Source organism: Rutidosis leptorrhynchoides, chromosome 4 (genome assembly GCF_046630445.1).
Source record: "Rutidosis leptorrhynchoides isolate AG116_Rl617_1_P2 chromosome 4, CSIRO_AGI_Rlap_v1, whole genome shotgun sequence".
In the NCBI taxonomy this organism is placed as follows: domain Eukaryota; kingdom Viridiplantae; phylum Streptophyta; class Magnoliopsida; order Asterales; family Asteraceae; genus Rutidosis; species Rutidosis leptorrhynchoides.
Window position 1 is genome coordinate 79,384,350 of NC_092336.1, and position 21,703 is coordinate 79,406,052.

Below are 21,703 nucleotides of genomic sequence, written 5' to 3' on the forward strand. Positions count from 1 at the left end.
GGTGAGTATATTTGATAATGATGTAACATGTTATGGATATTAGGTTATATTCTCAAGTTTTTCTTTTAGCGGAAAAGAGTGGAGAAGAAAGGAGATGAGAGTATTTTACTATCCTTCTCAATCCGCCCAAATATGGGCGGAGAGTTTTGGTGAGAAAATCTAAAGGTACTATCCTTCCTAATCATCTCCTTTCCTCTCATTTACGCTGAAATTTAAAACTCGAGAATCGCTGTTATTTTTTAAACCATCAATCTCCTCTCCTTTCCATCCTAAATAAATCTCGAGAATACAGCCAAATGATACAATGTTAATTGTAGGCGTTATGTGATTAATAAGAATAGTATTACCATTACCATAACCTAATAAGAAAGTTGTATCTGATATGTGGACTCTGTAAACACGTTAATGCCTGATGGTGTATGTATTAATTGCTCACCCATTTTTTTGCGCATATGATGCTCTAAATAAGGTGCCATTAATGTCTAAATTGCACGACAAGTTTCAAAGCATATTAGACCATTTGTAGTTGTGTGTGGTGTTGGTTGTTTTTTTTCATTTTTTGATAAGTATGATGTGTTAGTTTTTGGTGTTAGTTTTTGGTGTGGAGTATTGGTAGTGTTAGTTTTGGTGTGAGTTAGGAGTATTGTGATAATTTGTTAAAATTCAATTGGTTAACTATTAAAAAGGAATAACAATAATATTTCTAAAATGAATAAAAAAATAATACAAACAAACCAACACTTGTCGGTTTTGGTGTTGAATTCCAACCAACCCCATAAAATGCCTCAATCCAACGTCACAATACGGACGCTGGCATTGCTTGGTTGCCACCTAGGCACCAAACGTCGTTGCACAATGCCTATACAATAGGTCTTAACGCCTCATCAAGGCTATAGGAGGACATATTTGAACACAAAAAGTTATAAAATACTTGTATATATGACATAATAAGTTATCTGTAGACAACAAAAAATGGAGTAGTTTTTTGGCATTGTAGGTGAGTTGAAAGTCACTATCAACCACTCCCCAAACAAAAATTCATACGCATTTTTTATGTTGGTTTGAGTTTTTGATTTAGGTATAAAAAGGGTCAACCGAAGAGAGCCAACCCAATTAGTGCCCACAAACTATGTCGGCCATGTCTTGATAGCCATACAGCACTCTGACTTAGACTTATTATGACATTTTAAATTCTATGCAGAAATTAAAACCCATAGAAATTTAATTCTACTATCTTCACGACGTCTATAAAGCCAGCCATAAAATTCTGATTGTTAAGAAATATACTAATATTTAAAGGGGTTATATGTCTCAAGGTGTTTGAATTAATGCATCTCAGCCAACGTTCAAGTGTTAAGGGTAATATAAAAAATCTAAGTTCATCCACGACTCACGAGTGAGCTAGAAAAACTTAGATTTGTCTTGGGATGTATTTGAGTTCAGTTCGAGATGATGTGCAAGCACATGTGTTTGTTTTCAAAATCAAAGTACAATACATTGTGGGGAAGTGATATGTACACAATTTCAATTTGTTATATACACAATTAGAATGCTTTACGGTGTTGTACTTTACAACACTGTAAAACATATTGATTGTGTACATAACATCACCCTACATTGTGACGTTGAAAATAAAAAAATATCAATCATGAACCAATACTACTGAATCGTCAAGATTTTTCGAGTAGCCCTTTTCTCAAGTAAATTACACAAATCGTCCTAGTGATTTACAAAAAATAACCAATCATCAAAACAAGTTTGGTTTTCTTGTGCCCAAGTGCCTAACACTCGTTTTGAAATACTTTCAACCAAAAGCAACCCAAAGTCTATGCATTGTAGCCCCATATATATGACATATTGACATGTGCATACATGCAAGCAACAGGTACTTGACTAAAAAATCATCATAGCAAAACCAACATATGCATTATAGCCCCATACGGATGATATGTGCAACTGTGCAAGCAACTGGTACTCAACAGTTGACATAAATAAAAAAGACTCAACCCATTTACTCAAGACAAGCAGTTTTCTAGTGATGTCTAAGCGACAACCCACCCAATACTGTTCAATTCAAGTATAACCACAGACAATTTATAATAAATAAAAAACACGATTTCCAACTAAAGGGCATCTACACGTGTTAAGAAAAGTACCCAATCAAAAGTTGTTGATAAATAAGAATGCAATACCACGAACAAATGAGACTTGCAATGAAAACCAATGAACCAAAAACGTTCTAGAATCTCAACCTTGGAAGCACGTTCTAGAATCTAGAAGAACTATTAAGTACCATCGACCAATTCAATCCTTTCGTAAGGGAGTCTAAGTTGTCTTAGTTTTTAGAGGCTTCTTTTTGATTACTTTCCTCGGGAGCACATTCTTCATTCCAATGAAAAACAGAATTGCACCAAACAGAGCAACACTCTGCAACAATGGCAACTAACTCCGATTAAAAAAACAAAAAAAAACAAATTTTGTTAATTATTAGAGCTTAACAACATATAAACCATAGAACCTGCACGAAATCTGGAAGATAAGCGTGGAATTTTGGATCGTCAGTTTCAAAGTTGTAGAAGTCATGTAGCAATGGAGTCATAAGTATAAGGTAATACATCTGCAAAGGAGAAAAAAATTAATTGTGCTACAAGCTTGAATAATACAACTTTTTGTAAGTCCCATTATTATTAACAACCTGACGGACGGTTGTGAGAGTAAACATTCAAAATACTGCAATATGGTTGAATTATGTAGATCATGATGCATCGCATTTATCTTATTAGTAACAATAAATTCATATTTGAATATGGAAGAATAAGGTTGTTACCAGCAAATAGGCACCGGTGGTGCTGCCAAATATAAACAAGATACCGCCAAGACCTTTTAGAGCCATAGAAGCCAAAACAACGTGCTTAACCTGGTGTTTAATGCAATCATATCATACTTGGTATTTAATGTTTAATGTATAAACTAATATTCCCTATGAAAATAGGACAAGCACCGCCCTTTGCAAAATTAGCAATCTAGGCAAAAAGTGCCACTCAGCGTCAGTCATTCTTGCATCAACAGTTGATAGGTTCATAAAATATGGATAATCCTTGCTAAATGAAATTTTCACTTTGCAATTTTGCATTTAGTTAGCTACGCTAGTCAAGTACAACGGTTGATTTATGTTAAAGGTGGTAAGTGGTAACTTCAACCCATTTACATAAAAATGTGTCAACTCGGGTTTAAAATTCATCTCTAGCGGGAAAAATGGGTCAAACTTATTAAAATTCGAAAAATGTAACCAGACATGAGTCGAGTAGGTCAAACGGGTTATTACACTTTTTATAATAATAGAAAAATAATAATAAGATACTTATATAAAAATAAAAAATAGATAGGACTGTTGACAAGTCAACCAGACCCCACCCTAGATTTTGCCACCACTAGTATAACTTAATCTTGCAAAAGTAATTTAGACTTACATCAATTTTTGGCACTCCATCTCCAATCTTGGAAACTAAATATCTCTGAATAGAAGCAATTTTTGGAGCTAGTTCCTTAGCAGCGGGGCCCCCATTGTCACCAAAATCATTGTACCTGATCAATCAATAATCAATAATAAGTGAAAAGGCTTTAACAGAAACAAATGACCTTTAAACTTCAGAACAAACACTAAACTTTTTTGTAGTTCTAAGATCTGTATCTAATCGTCAATAGGTCATTTAAATGTAACAGAAATCTGGAAATACTTCTCAAAGTTAACAACACTATTTGACGTTAACTAATTGACAAAGAAAAAATATTGAATTAAAACATTCCCCATACAGGAGATGTAATACTTTTTCATTTGAAAAGCGTATAAGATCACATGTTTGTGCAAAAAGAGGTGTATTTTGTGAAACTTGGAAGAATGCATCATTAGCGAAAGGCCTTTACATGAAATTTAGTCACAGTAATATTATGAAGATTGAATCTAATATTGTAAGAACATATATGAGCATTGAGCTATTGGTTGTTATAAAAACTTGAACAGAATACTTCAGCGAATTTTAACAACTTATAACCTTCCAGACTTTATATAAGCTACCATCTAGAGCTTAAGCCGCTAAAACAAAGCTCATCAGTTTTTGGTAATAATCTCATAAGCCCGTAAACAATTAAAAAGAAGTTCAGCAAAACATCTCGTACTAACAATAATAATAGCAATATAATACAAACATGGTGCGACGTCACACTACACAAAAAAATGTAGCTACAACATAAAATTTGTATGAATTTTAGATTTTTCTATCATATAGCTTCAAATAATATAAATTTAATTTCATCTAATGCAACCCTAGGTCTAGTGAGCAGTTTCTACACCTGGATCGATCGTTTAAATACACAATCAACAAACTAACGATTTTTGAAATAACAAAAAAAGGGGACAAAACGATGACAATATATAACCTAATCAGATATGATAGTACACAAATCAAATCTAAGCAATTGTAGATCTAGGGATGTGTAATCTTATACATTGTTAATTATTATATTGTACGATTTAATTTGATTTATTTCATCAGATAAATATGTAGGTCTAAATAGAGAAATATACGTACATTTGCCAAGCTGAAAGGATGAAAAGGGATGCAAAGAGAAGCCTTCCAAGGAAGGAGAAAAAACCCATTTAATTTAGTTGAATCGAGTGTTTGTGTTTATTGTCTGATATAGGCAGATGATGATGATGGTCGGAACCCGATGAAAGAAACCAAACAAAGTGTGGTTTGGTTTGGTTGGTTAGTTTGGTTGTTTTAGGACTTGGGGAAGGGCTATTTATTACACTCCGTACCTTAGACTTGTTGCAATTTGAAAAGGAACTCTATCAATCAATGGTTAATTACCTAATTCTCCCTTTATATCAATTTAGTACAGTAATTTTTTTTTTTTTTGAGCAACAATATATATTCTAAGGGAATTTTGTAATTGATACTCGGTCTTTCGATTTTGATTTGTCCCAAAATTATTGTCCCTTCCTCTAAATATTCACTAAATATCGTTAAAGTTTCAATTATATCCTTTTTAATTTTAGAAATTTAACTTTAAATATATCAATTAATTTATTAGTTATTTTTTATAACTACATTAAATGAAGAGAAAATTAGACAATTCATTACTATATCTTAAATTTAACAAAAAGTCAAATATGACTGTTTTTTTAGGACGGAAGGAGTTAGGGATGGTGTAGTGACCCGAACTTTTCCATGTTTATATATATTAAATGAAATTGTTATTTACATGATTAAGTGTTTCCAACATGTTAAGCAATCAAACTTGTTAAGACTTGATTAATTGAAATATGTTTCATATAGACAATTGACCACCCAAGTTGACCGGTGATTCACGAACGTTAAAACTTGTAAAAACTATATGATGACATATATATGATTATATATATAGTTAACATGATATTATGATAAGTAAGTATCTCATTAGGTATTTTAACAATGAGGTATATACATAAAATTGAGTTTATTGAATTAAGAAACTCGAAACGATATATATAACGATTATCGTTATAACAACGTCTTACTAAATACATATGAATCAAATTAAGATATTGATACACTATGTTTAATCATGATAAATGATAAGTAAACATGTCATTAAGTGTATTAACAATGAACTACATATGTAAAAACAAGACTACTAACTTAATGATTTCGAAACGAGGCATATATGTAACGATTATCGTTGTAACAACATTTAACTGTATATATATCATACTAAGATATATTAATATATCATAATATCATGATAATGTAATAATTTAACATCTCTTTAGATATAATAAACAATGGGTTAACAACATTTAACAAGATCGTTAACCTAAAGGTTTCAAAACAACATTTACATGTAACGACTAACGATGACTTAACGACTCAGTTAAAATGTATATACATATAGTGTTTTAATATGTATTCATACACTTTTGAAAGACTTCAAGACACTTATCAAAATACTTCTACTTAACAAAAATGCTTACAATTACATCCTCGTTCAGTTTCATCAACAATTCTACTCGTATGCACCCGTATTCGTACTCGTACAATACACAGCTTTTAGATGTATGTACTATTGGTATATACACTCCAATGATCAGCTCTCAGCAGCCCATGCGAGTCACTGACACATGTGGGAACCATCATTTGGCAACTAGTATGAAATATCTCATAAAATTACAAAAATATTAGTAATCATTCATGACTTATTTACATGTAAACAAAATTACATATCCTTTATATCTAATCCATATACCAACGACCAAAAACACCTACAAACACTTTCATTCTTCAATTTTCTTCATCTAAGTGATCTCTCTCAAGTTCTATCTTCAAGTTCTAAGTGTTCTTCATAAATTCTACAAGTTCTAGTTTCATAAAATCAAGAATACTTCCAAGTTTACTAGCTCACTTCCAATCTTGTAAAGTGATCATCCAACCTCAAGAAATCCTTGTTGTTTACAGTAAGATATCATTCTAAATCAAGGTAATACTCATATACAAACTTTGATTCAATTCCTATAACTATAACTATCTTAATTCGAGTGATAATCTTACTTGAACTTGTTTTCGTGTCATGATTCTGCTTCAAGAACTTTCAAGCCATCCAAGATCCTTTGAAGCTAGATCATTTCTTGTCACTTCCAGTAGGTTTACCTACTAAACTTGAGGTAGTAATGATGTTCATAACATCATTCGATTCATATATATAAAACTACCTTATTCGAAGGTTTAAACTTGAAATCACTAGAACATAGTTTAGTTAATTCTAAACTTGTTCGCAAACAAAAGTTAATCCTTCTAACTTGACTTTTAAAATCAACTAAACACATGTTCTATATCTATATGATATGCTAACTTAATGAATTAAAACCGGGAAACACGAAAAACACCGTAAAACCGGATATACGCCGTCGTAGTAACACCGCAGGCTGTTTTGGGTTAGTTAATTAAAAACTATGATAAACTTTGATTTAAAAGTTGTTCTTCTGGAAAAATGATTTTTCTTATGAACATGAAACTATATCCAAAAATCGTGGTTAAACTCAAAGTAGAAGTATGTTTTTCAAAATGGTCATCTAGACGTCGTTCTTTCGACTGAAATGACTACCTTTACAAAAACGACTTGTAACCTGTATTTCTGACTATAAACTTATACTTTTTCTGTTTAGATTCATAAACTTAAGTTCAATATGAAACCATAGCAATTTGATTCACTCAAAACGGATTTAAAACGAAGAAGTTATGGGTAAAACAAGATTGGATAATTTTTCTTGTTGTAGCTACGTGAAAATTGGTAACAAATCTATATTAATCATATCCTAGCTAGCTTATATTGTATTACATGTATTCTAATATATTATGTAATCTTGGGATACCATAGGCACGTATGCAAATGTTTTGACATATCATATCGACACATATGTATATATTATTTGGAACAACCATAGACACTCTATATGCAGTAATGTTGGAGTTAGCTATACAGAGTTGAGGTTGATTCCAAAAATATATATACTTTGAGTTGTGATCTAGCCTGAGATGTGTATACACTGGGTCGTGGATTGATTCAAGATAATATATATCAATTTATTTCTGTACATCTAACTTTGGACAACTAGTTGTAGGTTACTAACGAGGACAGCTGACTTAATAAACTTAAAACATCAAAATCTATTAAAAATGTTGTAATTATATTTTGAACATACTTTGATATATATGTACATATTTATTATAGGTTCGTGAATCGACCAGTGGCCAAGTTTTACTTCCCGACGAAGTAAAAATCTGTGAAAGTGAGTTATAGTCCCACTTTTAAAATCTATTTTTTTTTTTTGGGATGAGAATACATGCAGTTTTATAAAGTTTTACAAAATAGACACAAGTAATCGAAAATACTTTCTATGTTGGATTATCGAACCGAATATGCCCCTTTTTAGCTTGGTAGCCTAAGAATTAGGGAAATGGCCCCTAATTGATGCGAATCCTAAAGATAGATCTATTTGGCCCAACAAGCCTCATCCGAGTTACGGATGCTTTAGTACTTTGATTTATTATATCCGATGATAGTCCCGGAATGATGGGGATATTCTATATGCATCTTGTTAAGGTCGGTTACCAGGTGTTCAACATATGAATGATTTTTATCTCTATGCAGTTTGCGAAATGCCTGATATGAGATGTGTTATAAAAATAAAATATTGTGGTCTATTATTATGATTTGATAATATGTAGGTTAAACCTATAACTCATGTAAGACCCGAATATTGGTAGTGTTTATAAGAGTAATGTACGATACTTGAAACGGGGTTTTGTTGTATTTATTAGAAGCAAGAAAGAATTCTGAATTGCAATGTCGCGCGCCGCGCGGCCTAGTGGCGCGCCGCGCCATCTGTCTGCGACAGATTCTCCTCTTCTTTTAAAATTGATATTTTGAGGGCATTTTGGTCAAAACACATTGGAGCCCGAATTTAATACCTTGGATCAGTTTTGGAGCTTCATTCACTCTATTCCCAACAACCTTATCTTCTCCAATTAAACTCTAGTGAGAGAGTGCAATCCTTGAGAGAGAGAGAGAGAGCTCCATTAAAGGGTGAAAGAGGTTGAATCGGGTTTTGGTGCAAGTTATAAAGTCGTTCATCTAGTCGATAGCTACGTGGTGATTGTGTTGGTAAGTTATAAAACCCAATTTCTTACTTTAATTGCTTTAAGGGTTAGGGTTTGGGCTAGTGATGAACCAAAGACCCATTTTGTTAGTATTTTGGGGATTTTGGGTGAATATGGGTTATGAAGGCTCATTGATGACTAACCTAGGGTTTGAATGTGTTAATTGGACTTTTGAGTCTTAAATTTGGTTAGTTAGTTGCTAGAACACTTTAATAATATGTAAATGGGTGTTATTGGGTATGGATGATCCAAATGGGTGTGTTGACCTTGAAATGGGTCAAATGAGTCTTTAATGACCTAAGTGGCCCAGAAAGTATGAAAACGAGTTAGCCTTGTGACCTAAATGTGTTTTAAACCCATCTCGACGAATGATTAGGGTTTTGGTGTGTGTTGACCCAATTTAGGGTTAAGGGTGCAAATGGGTTGAAATTGCACCTTGGGTCAAAATGGCTTAGAATGGTGAAAGGGTTTGGTTGACCGACTTGAGTTTGCGTTTGATGATGTGTATAAAATGATAGGTACGTTACTTTGAGGTCTTGCAAGCTCGGGTATCTTTTCACAAGACTTTGAGGTGAGTGGAATAATTATATGCGTATGTATATAATGTATCTATTTGTTGTAGCGTGAAATGTGTAGTGTCGAGGTGCTAAGACACCATGTTTCACATGAAGAGTGTAGCATCGAGGTGTTAAGATGCCACTCGGGTGTAGCATCGAGGTGTTAAGATGCCACCTAGGAGTGTAGTGTCGAGGTGTTAAGACACCACTCCGTAAATTAATGAGTGATGCATCGAGGTGTTAAGATGCCACTCGGGGTGATGTGCCGAGGTGTTAAGGTGCCACCCTAGGTGTGACGATCGCTCCAAATCCATATGGACGAACACGTCATTCATTGATTTCATTGCGAGGTATTTGACCTCTATATGATACGTTTTGTAAACATTGCATTCTTTTGAAAAGGCATACCATAAATGAATATTTAATTCTAAGGTTTTCGACATCTGATGATTTCTACATATAGACAATCACCGTAAATAATAGTTTACAATAATACTTCCGTTGACAATGCAGTCAAAATGGATACATGATGATGGTTTTGTGAATGCAGCGTTTTCTTGAATAAAGCATGCAAGACTCCATGCACATAGCTTGTATCACATATAAGCAAACAGCGGAAGACTTCTAGCGAACCTGAGAATAAACATGCTAACAAACGTCAACACAAAGGTTGGTGAGTTCATAGTTTTAGTGTTTCGCATAATCTGTATATAAAAGTGGATAACAAGATTTCAGTTGTTTCATCCAGAAACGTTTATCAAAATATTCTACAAGATTGAGCACCCTGGTAACTAAGCTTTAACGTTATAATAAGTACCCCTGTTTTAACATACATGCAACCAACATGTACAATACACGCAAACCAACGTGTACTAAACTCAAATAGCATATGTCTGTTTTATAGTTCAGGCTAGGGTTTCTATACCTGGAACAGACGGGGATGTCAAGCCCTATGGATCCATATATAACTACTCGCGCCCACCAGTTCTTATGACCGGCAGTTACTAGTTACCAAAGCTAAGGGATTTTCGGTTCAAACTCGGTGTAGAATTTAGTGTGTACTTATATCCATTGCGTTTAAAATAAAGTGCATGTATTCTCAGCCCAAAAATATAAAGGGTAAAAAGGCAAATGAAACTCACCTTAGCAGCACATAAAGTTGTTCATCGTAATGTGATCGAAACTCGGAAATCAAATAATCGTAGATTTCAACCTAGAGAACATATATTGGTCAATAAATGTCTATCAAGCTAGGTCAGGTCATAGTGTATCACAATCCTAATGCTCGAGATCGACATACAAAAGTTATCCAAAGTCGTTTCAAAAAGTCAATTTTGACAGTTGCTTAACCAAACGAGACGTGTTTTATATAAGGATTCATTTACTCGGCTGGTAATATTCAAAAATCCAGTTTATCAACCTTACAAACAAGTTGTTTAAATATTAATTGCAGATTCAAAAGCAATTCCAATTATCGTCAATTATAATTCAGTTGACCATATATTTTGATTCGTTCTTCGAAACTATTCGATATCTAAATGAAAAGTTATTGATTTTTCGCTAGCTTTCCAAAAACATGTATATCATATACCTTTTACCAGTAATATATGTATTTAATTCATGATTCATTATAAACTGTTTAGCGATAAAATTTAGCATACAAGCATGTATAAATATATATACTCGAGCACTAGACATGGATACACAATTAATATATAAAAGATAAAATATAAGTGCTTACGTATCAATATTGAGATTCAATATTGTAGAAAAGTACGTAGACGCAACGGAGATGATAAACACTAGGTTTGATTCATATATCTACCCCCGAACATTACCCATAACCTCCTTGGAAATAACCCATAATTTCCTTAGCTCTAGCTTGCTCGTAAACCATTTTTGAAATCGTTTTGACATAACCTCGTCGTAGTATTTTATGTATAATACTAATAATTATTATACTACTGATAATAATAATAATAATAAGATTAATAATAATATTAATCTTAATAATAATAATAATAATAATAATAATAATAATAATAATAATAATAATAATAATAATAATAATAATAATAAATATAAATATAAGAGTGTGAGAGAGAGATGGATGGAATGCATCAAAAATCAGAAACGATCGAGTTTTTATACATGTTTACTGAATCTGATGCCCATGCAATCGCATGGGCTTTCAGTGCAAATGCCATGCGATCGCATGGCCTGTCTGGACAGCTCACTTTCGTTTGTTTTCTTGCATGTCGACATATTATTTAATTATATATATAATATATTTAATTTATATAATTAATTATATATTATATTAAATTCACATGCATAGTTGACTTGCACTTTTTGTTCCGATAAGTCGTACATCATCACTCGACTTATGTCCCGGTTCCGGTTTTTCGAACATCCTTTTGTACGCTGAGAAAACTTGTACATTACGTTTCGCCACTCGTACCTTTGTCAAAATATAGTCTTAAATTATCCATAAACTATACCACTCGAGATATAACTTATACTTTTGAGTGTTTTGGTCATTACTTCTATAAATCATCTTCTCGTTATTTGTTAATATATATATAATAACAATTCGTTTTATGACCAAGTTAATATTATATTTTATCGTATTGTTAAATATATATTTTCAATATTAATAAACACGTTTTAAAATACATATCTCAAGTTTATTCATATCTAATTCCAACAGTTAATATTCCTTATTATTGTATGTGTCCAAATTACGTTATTTAAACAAACACTTTAATATTTATTTTGAATATCGTTAAAAATGAACGATTTCTTAAATCAACGTGGACCTCACAACAGAGACTCGTAATAATATTATAATCCTTAAGAGATTCAATAAATATCTTTTAATTCAATCGTTTTGTATAATCTTTTATCTCCGTAGTTAAATATATCGATCAGGCAATCAAACCAATAAATTTTAATTCACAGTATCATATACTCAATACTTTGTTACGTTTTCAAGTTATAGTATATGTATCTATTTACATATAATTGTTCACGAATCGTTGAGAACAATCGAAAGGTAATTGAATAGTTCAAAATTTTGAGATTCAACTTCATAGACTTTGCTTATCGTGTCAGAAATATTAAACCATATTGAGAATTTAGTTCAGAATAAGTCGAAATTTTCCGGGTCATCACAGTACCTACCCGTTAAAGAAATTTCGTCCCGAAATTTGAGTAAGGTCGTCATGGCTAACAATAAAAATGTTTTCATGATGAATATGAGTCGATAACTAGAGTTTTATCACTGTTGAATAATATGGATAAAACAATCCAATTACTCGAAGCGTATGAGAGAAGTTATCGTAAAAAAGTGAAGATGAGTAAATACATGTTCACCTTAGCTGGTGACGTAGTCACGGTTGATTTCCGGAATTTAAGGAATAGAAAAACTTCGTAATCTAAATAAGATTTGATTCTTTGGGAATTAAGGAGATTAAGATCTTCTTTAATTATATGCGGTCATCTGTCTCGATTGCTCTGTCTGTTATTTAGCTATAAATTGACCTCTTCCGTTTCATTATTTTCACCACTCCTACATCTTCTTCCTCATTTCATACTTCCAAAAGATCGTGAAATGCTTCATCCAGTTCTGATTCTTGATATACTTCTAACTTTCATATCTGTCATTCTTCTCTTTCATCTACCACCGGAGTATTTTATTTACTTTTACTTTTACCTTGGGGTTATAGTGTTTTTAATTCTCCCGTGTCTTTATGTTGCAATACATATTGATATACACGGTTTGTAATTTATGTGTTGCTGTCGGACTTTATATCTTTCCTTATTTTTCAGAGTCCCTGCTTCTGTCTTTCTATAATCATCGACATCCACAGTTAATGCTCTCTTTTATTTGCTGCGATTTATACCCCAATTTCTGTTTCGGAGCTTTGTCCTTTTGTTTCTTCTTCTTGCGAATAAGCACCGCTTGTAATGGTCCAGAAGTCGCAGATTTAAATTTCGAAATGAACATTGTTAATGTTCTAAGAAAGAAATGGTAATGGCACGATCTTGATTTGTTAAATTACCAGAATACCCTGGAAAAGACCGAATCATCAAGAAAATACTTTCTTGATATTTTTAGAGGTTAAATAGAATACAAGAGTCGTGTGACATAATACATGATGACGTTATGTGTAAGAATCCGAAACTAATCATCCGGACGATGTCCATATTGATTACAAACGAGTTACAACAGTTGATAACATCGCGAGGTACTTGACCTCTATATGATACATTTTACAAACGTTGCATTTAAAAGGCAATCTATCATTACATCAAAAATTGATATGTTCGTCTAATATTTCACAATATCCAAATGACCTAATCTGTCATTTACTTAATAATAGTCTTTAATGATCTTCAATGACTCGAATGCAACGTTCTTGTATCATGGCTTAAATGGTCCCAACTAGTATCCTTAATATGAGCTAATGCACAGCGGAAGACTTAATTCGTACCTGAGAATAACATGCTTTAAAATGTCAACATAAAGTTGGTGAGATATATAGGTTTGATGCTAGCAGCGTTATAACAATCCATAGACCACAAGATTTAAAGTTTATACATAATACACTCCTCGTGCATGAAAAGACGTTGAGCACTTGGTAACCATACTTAACTAAAAGCCACAACAGCATACTCTTAAATAAACCCTACACCGTACCAAAGTGTAGTAACGAAACGAAGTACTGTGCAACCGTTAAATGCTGGTCGTCCAGCCCGGTTGGGGATGTCAGCCCGATAGATCTATCAACAGGATTCGCGTTTACGCTCCTCACGTAATTAGCAGTTACCAAGTATAAAGAGATATGCCATGGTACAACTCAACGTAGAATTTATTTTTGATCACTTGTGTCCATAACGTAAATCATTTATAAAAACAGCGCATGTATTCTCAGCCCAAAAATATTTAGAGTTTAAAAGGGACTATATACTCACCTAATGTATTTTGTAGTAAAAATACATATAACACCATTTGTAACTTATAAGGTTGGCCTTCGATTCATGAACCTAATTAATTATATATATTTATATATTGGTTAACATCTATTTAACAAATAAAGTCAATTTACAGTGTACCTGATATTGCTCAATAACATCATATATATCTATCGCAATATCACCAAAAACGCTCTAGAATCGAAGATGATGAAGGTGTTCTACAAGCTATAGGCCAAGATGTACAAATTCGTATTGGAAGAATGATTTACAAAGAATTTTGATGATTTATGACATTGGTTGATCCCGATACGAGTTAGGGTCAAGATAGCACTCTAAAATGATAAAACAAGGCTTCCGATATGTTAGGGTTCGTCCAAATGAAGTAATATTGAAAAGAAAACGTAACAGTCAAAATTGGCACGACAGGACGCCGTCATGGAAGGTGGGACGACGTCCTGCCCTTTGTTCTGGGACGCCGTCTAGGTTTGTCGGGACGCCGTCTAGCTCTGTTTAGTGGGACGCCGTCCTGAATTTTGGGACGACGTCCCGTAGTAGGTGTAGCCGACTTTTTGGCTTTTTACCTACTCTCTCCACTTTAAAACTTCAGTTTTTGAGGGACTGTTTGATCAGAATACGAACCAGAGAGTTTAGAGGCGATTTTCAGGAGCAAATTGGAGAACTCCAACCTCTTTGAAGAGGCTCAACATCAAGGCATCATCCATCAAAACCTTCTTCATCCAAGAACTCTTGTTCTTGTAGGTTATTTACTTGTTCTCAGCAATGATTTCAGTTAATAATTTGATTGTATTGTTGTCTGTTACCATGATTGTTGGCTAGTTTCTATAATGTTTGTCTAGATTAATAACCAATGTATTGGATGTAATCTTATTGATTGAATGTATTATGCGTGATAGATTGAAGCTTGAATTAAGAACCATGCTTATTGTTGTTAAAATCATTTGTATCTAGTTAATTGATATGTTGTTGATAAAGAGAACTCTTGTTGATGTATCATATTAATTTACAATCAACTTGTCTTAGATTGATTGTTTGCTAAACCGGACCAAGGGGGTAAACTAGATTAAAACGGTTAAACAAAATAGGAATGAATTGTGTAGAGCGAACGCAAAGACAATTGTTATTCAAGTCTTTGATCTTGTTGATCAACTAGTCACAAACGAAAAGGTCTAAGTAATAGGGAACCCTCGCTTAGTAATTCTAGTTTGAGTACTTGCTAAAGAGAACTCTTGGCGAGTCGATTTAGGTGATTAGCATGCTTATAGTTATTTGATTACAAATACAAGAACCATAGTGAAAAGGGAACCCTTGATCTTGTTATTGTATTTGCGTGTTTATCCGAGAGAACTCTTAGTGAACCTATCAGATAACTACACACATAATTATTCAATCAGGACTTAATATCTAAAAATACATCCAATACCGAGGGTAAAATATCTAGATAAACATTTCATCTCTTTGATTTAATTCAAAACTATCTTACTTGCTTTATTTGCATTTATTCTCATTTCATAAACTTAAAAGACAAAAATATTGTTTTTACATTTAACCTTCTTTGATTTGGCTAAATCGTTAAATAGCCACCAAAACATAAAACTTGTACTTTTAACTTTCATTCACTTAGTTAATCATAATATAGTTTCTAATTCTAGTTTGACTGATATAACTGTCCTTGGAACGATACACGGAACTAAACCAGTTACTATACTACTACACGATCGGGTACACTGCCCGTTAGTGTGTAGCAATCTCTAAAACCGGTATTTTCCATACGATAATTCATATACCACTTTTCGCACATCAAGTTTTTGGCGCCGCTGCCGGGGACAGTTTTGTGTCAAAATAGAATTATTAACTGATTTGTGATTAAGTAGTTTCTTAATTATTTTAAATTTTTAATAATCTTTGATTTTTAAACTTATAGAATCGGTATGTTTAATAATTTTTGTTAGTTGTGTGATTGACAGTTTATAGGTCGCATATGCCACATACCCGAAGTTCAGAATCTCCATTACTTATACCGTTTACAGAACCTGATAGAAAGCTTGGTAGGATTTCAAAAGAAGTACTTGAAATTTTTGAATCTTCATCAAAGCAAGAAACCTTTGATTCAGAATCAAGTACGACCAAGCCTCGATATTCAGACTTTGGTAAACCCGTTCAACCCCCAAATTTTGAAATGGAAGGAGAAAGACCGTTGGTACCACGACAATCAATGGCAGCAAAGATGAAAGCAACCCGGACCGGACAAGGTAGTGCTATTACTCCACCTACTGGTGAGGTAACTTTTGAAATAAAAGGACCTATTCTTCAAATGATTAATAACAGGTGTCAATTTGGTGGTGGTCCGAATGAAGATGCAAACGAACATATTCGTCTCTTTCAAGAGATATGTCTTCTATTTAAACTTAAACCAGAAACTGACCAGGCCATATTCTTAAGACTTTTCCCTTGGACACTCCAAGGGGAAGCACGAAGTTGGTTAGATTCATTGGCCGAGGCTACGATAGAAACGTGGGATGGTATGTTGGAAAAATTTCTTAAGAAATATTTTCCAGCATCCAAGTCCGCGAGACTCCAACACGAAATTACCCAATTCTGTCAAAAGCCGATGGAAACCCTGTACGAAGCATGGAATCGATTTTCCAAAATGCTAAGAGGTTGTCCAAACCATGGTTTGGATACCTTTCAAAAGGTCCAAATCTTTTACAAAGGTTGTGATGTAGCAACCCGAATTTCAATTGACCAAGCGGCCGGTGGTTCTCTTATGGACAAAACCGAGCAAGAGGCTTATGAGATAATCGAGAAACTAGCCGATTATTCTCACGAGTGGCATCAAGAACGCCCAATTACTCGAAATGCTCAAGTCCAAAGCGCCGGTGCTTATGATGACTTAAGCTCCCTAGGTGTAAAAATAGATGGTGTTGTCCGAAACATGGACAAAATCACCAAGGAAATCCATAGTATGAAAGTAGGTTGTGAATACTGTGGAGGTCTCCACTTAGGAAAAGATTGTGATGCCGGGTTAACCATGGCTCAAAAAGAAGAAGTGGCTTTCATAAGCCAAAGAAATAATAACCAGTTTCAGGGAAGAACCCAATTTAACCGGAACTTTAACAACCCCTACAACCCTCAAGGTCAAACTTCCAATTTTCAACAAGGGTCAGGTAGTGGGTTCTAACAACAAACTCCGGGTTTTTACCAAAAACCCCAACAGGAAGAGAAAAAGTCAAATTTAGAGAGTATGTTGGAAAAGTTAATTACATCACAAACTCAGCTTGTCACAAATATAAACCAAACCAACGAGAAAAACGAACATCAATTTAGAAACCAACAAGCATCAATTCAAAATTTAGAAAAACAAATGAGTGGTTTAGCCAATTTACTGAGCGAGAGGAAACCAGGTAGTTTACCGGGCGATACCAGTAAAAACCCACGAAATGAGCACGCAAATGTTATCACCACACGGAGTGGTCTAGCATACGATGCTCCAAAAATGCCCGAAAATTCTGATTTCAGGGTTCCATTGAACCAAAATGATGAACCAGTTAAGGAGCCGGAAAAAGTGATTGAAAAGGAAGAACGGGAAAAACCCGTAGTAAAACCATATCAACCACCGCTCCCATACCCAAGAAAACAACAACAAGAGAGGCTAGAGGCCTAAAGGTCGAAATTCCTAGATATGTTTAAACAAATTAACATAAACATGCCTTTCATTGATGTAATCTCAGGTATGCCCAAGTATGCTAAGTTTTTAAAAGACTTACTTACTAATCGGAAGAAAATGGAGGAACTTTCATCCATCACCATGAATGCAAATTGTTCAGCAATTTTGATGAACAAAATACCGAAAAAGTTAGCTGATCCTGGAAGTTTTACCATGCCATGTCTCCTGGGAGATTTGGAATGCATTAAAGCATTAGCGGATTTAGGGGCTAGCATAAATTTAATGCCTTATTCATTATATGTTAAGCTAAACCCCGGGGAACTGAAACCAACTCGAATGGCAATCCAACTGGCAGACCGCTCTGTTAAATTCCCTCGTGGAATTTTAGAGAATATGTTAGTAAAAGTAGGTACCCTAGTATTTCCGGCTGACTTTGTAATTCTAGACATGGAGGAGGACACACGTGTGCCTCTTATATTAGGTCGACCTTTCCTCAATACCGCTAGAGCTATGATAGATGTTCATGGGCAGAAATTGACCCTTAGTATTGAGGATATGAAGGTTACCTTTTCCGTTGACCATGCCTTGCAATACCCCGAGTCTACTGATGATCAATGTTATTATTTGCAAACCGTAGACACATATTTGGAGTTATTGCAGGAATTTCCAGAATTGCACGGTACAGGAGAATGCATTTTTGCGGAAGGTGATGATGAAACAATGGTGGAAGAAGTGGAGATGTTGACCACTTTGATGGCTAACGGGTATGAGCCAAATGATGAAGAGTACAGAAAGTTGGATTTAGGAAATGAATACCGATGTAAAACATCGATTGAAGAACCTCCCGTTTTGGAACTAAAGCCACTTCCAAGTCACTTGGAATATGCTTACCTACAAGAAGGTTCTACTCTCCCGGTGATCATTTCATCCGAACTCTCTGTAAGTGAGAAATCTAAGCTTGTTTCCATGTTAAAAGCCCATAAAACGGCTCTAGCATGGAAAATTCATGACATCAAGGGTATAAGTCCCTCTTATTGTACACATAAGATATTAATGGAAGATAACTATAAGCCGTGTGTACAAAGACAAAGGCGACTCAACCCCAATATGCAAGAAGTTGTTAAGAAGGAGATTGTAAAACTCCTAGATGCGGGTCTTATTTATCCAATTTCGGATAGTCCTTGGGTGAGTCCGGTCCAATGCGTGCCCAAAAAGGGTGGCATGACCGTTGTCACAAATGAAAACGACCAATTAATTTCTACCAGGACTATCACGGGTTGGAGGGTATGCATTGACTACAGGAAATTAAATGATGCTACCCGAAAAGACCATTTTTCCCTTCCTTACATTGATCAAATGTTGGAAAGATTAGCGGGAAAGAATTTTTATTGTTTTCTTGACGGTTTCTCGGGATATTTCCAAATCCCTATAGCACCCGAGGACCAAGAGAAAACGACCTTTACATGTCCTTATGGTACTTTCTCCTATCGGCGTATGCCTTTTGGCTTATGCAATGCTCCTGCTACCTTTCAAAGGTGTATGGTAGCTATTTTTCATGACATGATTGAAGACTTTATGGAAGTATTCATGGATGACTTCTCAGTCTTCGGTGATTCTTTTGACTCATGTCTTAAAAATCTTGAGCTTATGTTGATTAGGTGTGAAGAATCAAATCTTGTACTAAACTGAGAAAAATGCCATTTTATGGTAAAAGAGGGAATTGTATTGGGTCATAAAATTTCTTGTGCAGGTCTTGAGGTGGATCGGGCTAAAGTGGAAGTAATAGCCAAATTACCACCACCAACGAATGTGAAAGGTGTTAGAAGTTTTATGGGGCACGCCGGTTTTTACCGGCGGTTCATTAAAGATTTTTCCAAAATTGCAATCCCCATGAACAAACTTCTTGAGAAGGACGCTCCATTTGTCTTTACGGATGAGTGTCTTACCGCCTTTAATCTTCTTAAAGCAAAGGTCACGCAGTCACCGATTCTCATATCGCCGAATTGGTCAATACCATTCGAACTTATGTGTAACGCCAGTGACTTTGCTATTGGTGCCGTCTTGGGGCAAAGAATAGAAAAACATTTCAAGCCCATTTACTATGCTAGTAAGACACTGCAAGGAGCCCAACTTAATTACACTACCACCGAGAAGGAACTCCTTGCAATCGTCTTTTCGTTTGACAAATTCCGATCCTATTTAGTGCTAGCAAAGACGGTTGTCTACACAGACCACTCGGCATTAAAGTACTTGCTTTCTAAGCAAGATGCTAAACCCCGTTTAATACGTTGGGTCTTGCTTTTGCAAGAATTCGACATCGATATAAAAGATAAAAAGGGTGCCGAAAACCTAGCTGCCGATCACCTTTCTCGACTTGAGAACCCGAATCTTGGGGTTCTACATGAGACCGTTATCCAAGATAATTTTCCTGATGAAAATCTCATGAGAGTTGAGAAAATTAATGATCCATGGTTTGTAGACATTGCCAACTATCTTGCGGGTGGATTCCTAGAAACCGGTATGTCACAACAGAAAAGAAAGAAATTCTTTAGTGACTTAAAATACTATTTTTGGGAACACCCATATCTCTTTAAACAGTGTCCCGATGGGATAATCCGTCGGTGTGTTTCGGGGAAGGAATGCACCGAAATTCTGCTTGACTGTCACCTTGGTCCAACAGGTGGGCACTTTGGTCCCCAAATCAAGGGGAAGAAAGTTTACGAGGCCGGTTTCTATTGGCCTACCATATTCAAAGATGCCTACGCTGTCTGTAAAGCTTGTGACGCGTGCCAACGGGCCGGTCAAATAACTAAACGGGATGAAATGCCTCAACAAAGCATCCAAGTATGCGAGGTGTTCGATGTTTGGGGAATTGACTTTATGGGCCCCTTTCCAAAATCTCATTCTTACCTCTACATACTTGTTGCCATAGATTATGTTTCTAAATGGGCGGAGGCAAAACCTCTACCAACAAATGATGGCCGAGTAGTGGTAAACTTTTTGATGGAACTTTTCTCTAGGTTCGGCACACCAAAAGCTCTTATAAGTGACCGGGGCACCCACTTTTGCAATAAGCAATTGGAAAAGGTGTTGAAAAGATATGGAGTAATCCATAAAATTTCGACATCTTATCATCCCCAAACGAGTGGGCAAGTAGAAAACACCAACCGGTCATTAAAACGCATACTTGAAAAGACCGTTGGTGCCAATCCAAAAGAGTGGTCAACCAAGTTAAACGATGCATTGTGGGCCTTTCGCACGGCCTACAAAACACCGATTGGAACAACTCCTTTCCGTATGGTATACGGAAAAGCATGCCATCTCCCGTTGGAGATTGAACATAAAGCACATTGGGCGCTAAGGGCATGCAATTTGGATTACCAAGAAGCGGGTCGGTTACGTTTGACCCAACTAAATGAATTAGACGAGTTGAGGCTTGAAGCCTATGACAACTCTCTAATTTACAAGAAAAAAACCAAACAATGGCACGACAAAAGATTGAAACGTCCAAAGGAATTCATGGAAGGCGATCGTGTCCTTGTTTATAATTCCCGTTTCAAGTTATCACCCGGAAAGCTTAAGTCCCGATGGACGGGACCGTTTGTTGTTAGAAAGGTGTACCCTTATGGTACAGTCGAAATGGAGAACGGGAAGGGTGATATTTTTAAAGTGAATGGCCACCGGGTCAAACACTATGTTGATGGTCCCCTAGAAATTGAGGATGAGGTTAGCCTCAACTTCAAGAAAAACGCCTAAATCTAAATGGGGACGAGTTTGGTGAACGA

The 21,703-nt window shown here is 34.9% G+C and overlaps 1 protein-coding gene across 1 annotated transcript; it reads right to left on the bottom strand.

Moving 5' to 3' along the window:
• Positions 1-2,103: 2,103 nt before the first annotated feature.
• LOC139844171 (uncharacterized) lies at positions 2,104-4,759 on the bottom strand. Its single transcript, XM_071834377.1, has 5 exons — positions 4,590-4,759; positions 3,471-3,585; positions 2,828-2,917; positions 2,519-2,617; positions 2,104-2,427 (listed from the first exon to the last, which is right to left on the bottom strand). The coding sequence occupies exons 1-5, from the start codon at positions 4,655-4,657 to the stop codon at positions 2,326-2,328; spliced, it is 474 nt and encodes a 157-aa protein (XP_071690478.1). The 5' UTR covers positions 4,658-4,759; the 3' UTR covers positions 2,104-2,325.
• Positions 4,760-21,703: the final 16,944 nt, after the last annotated feature.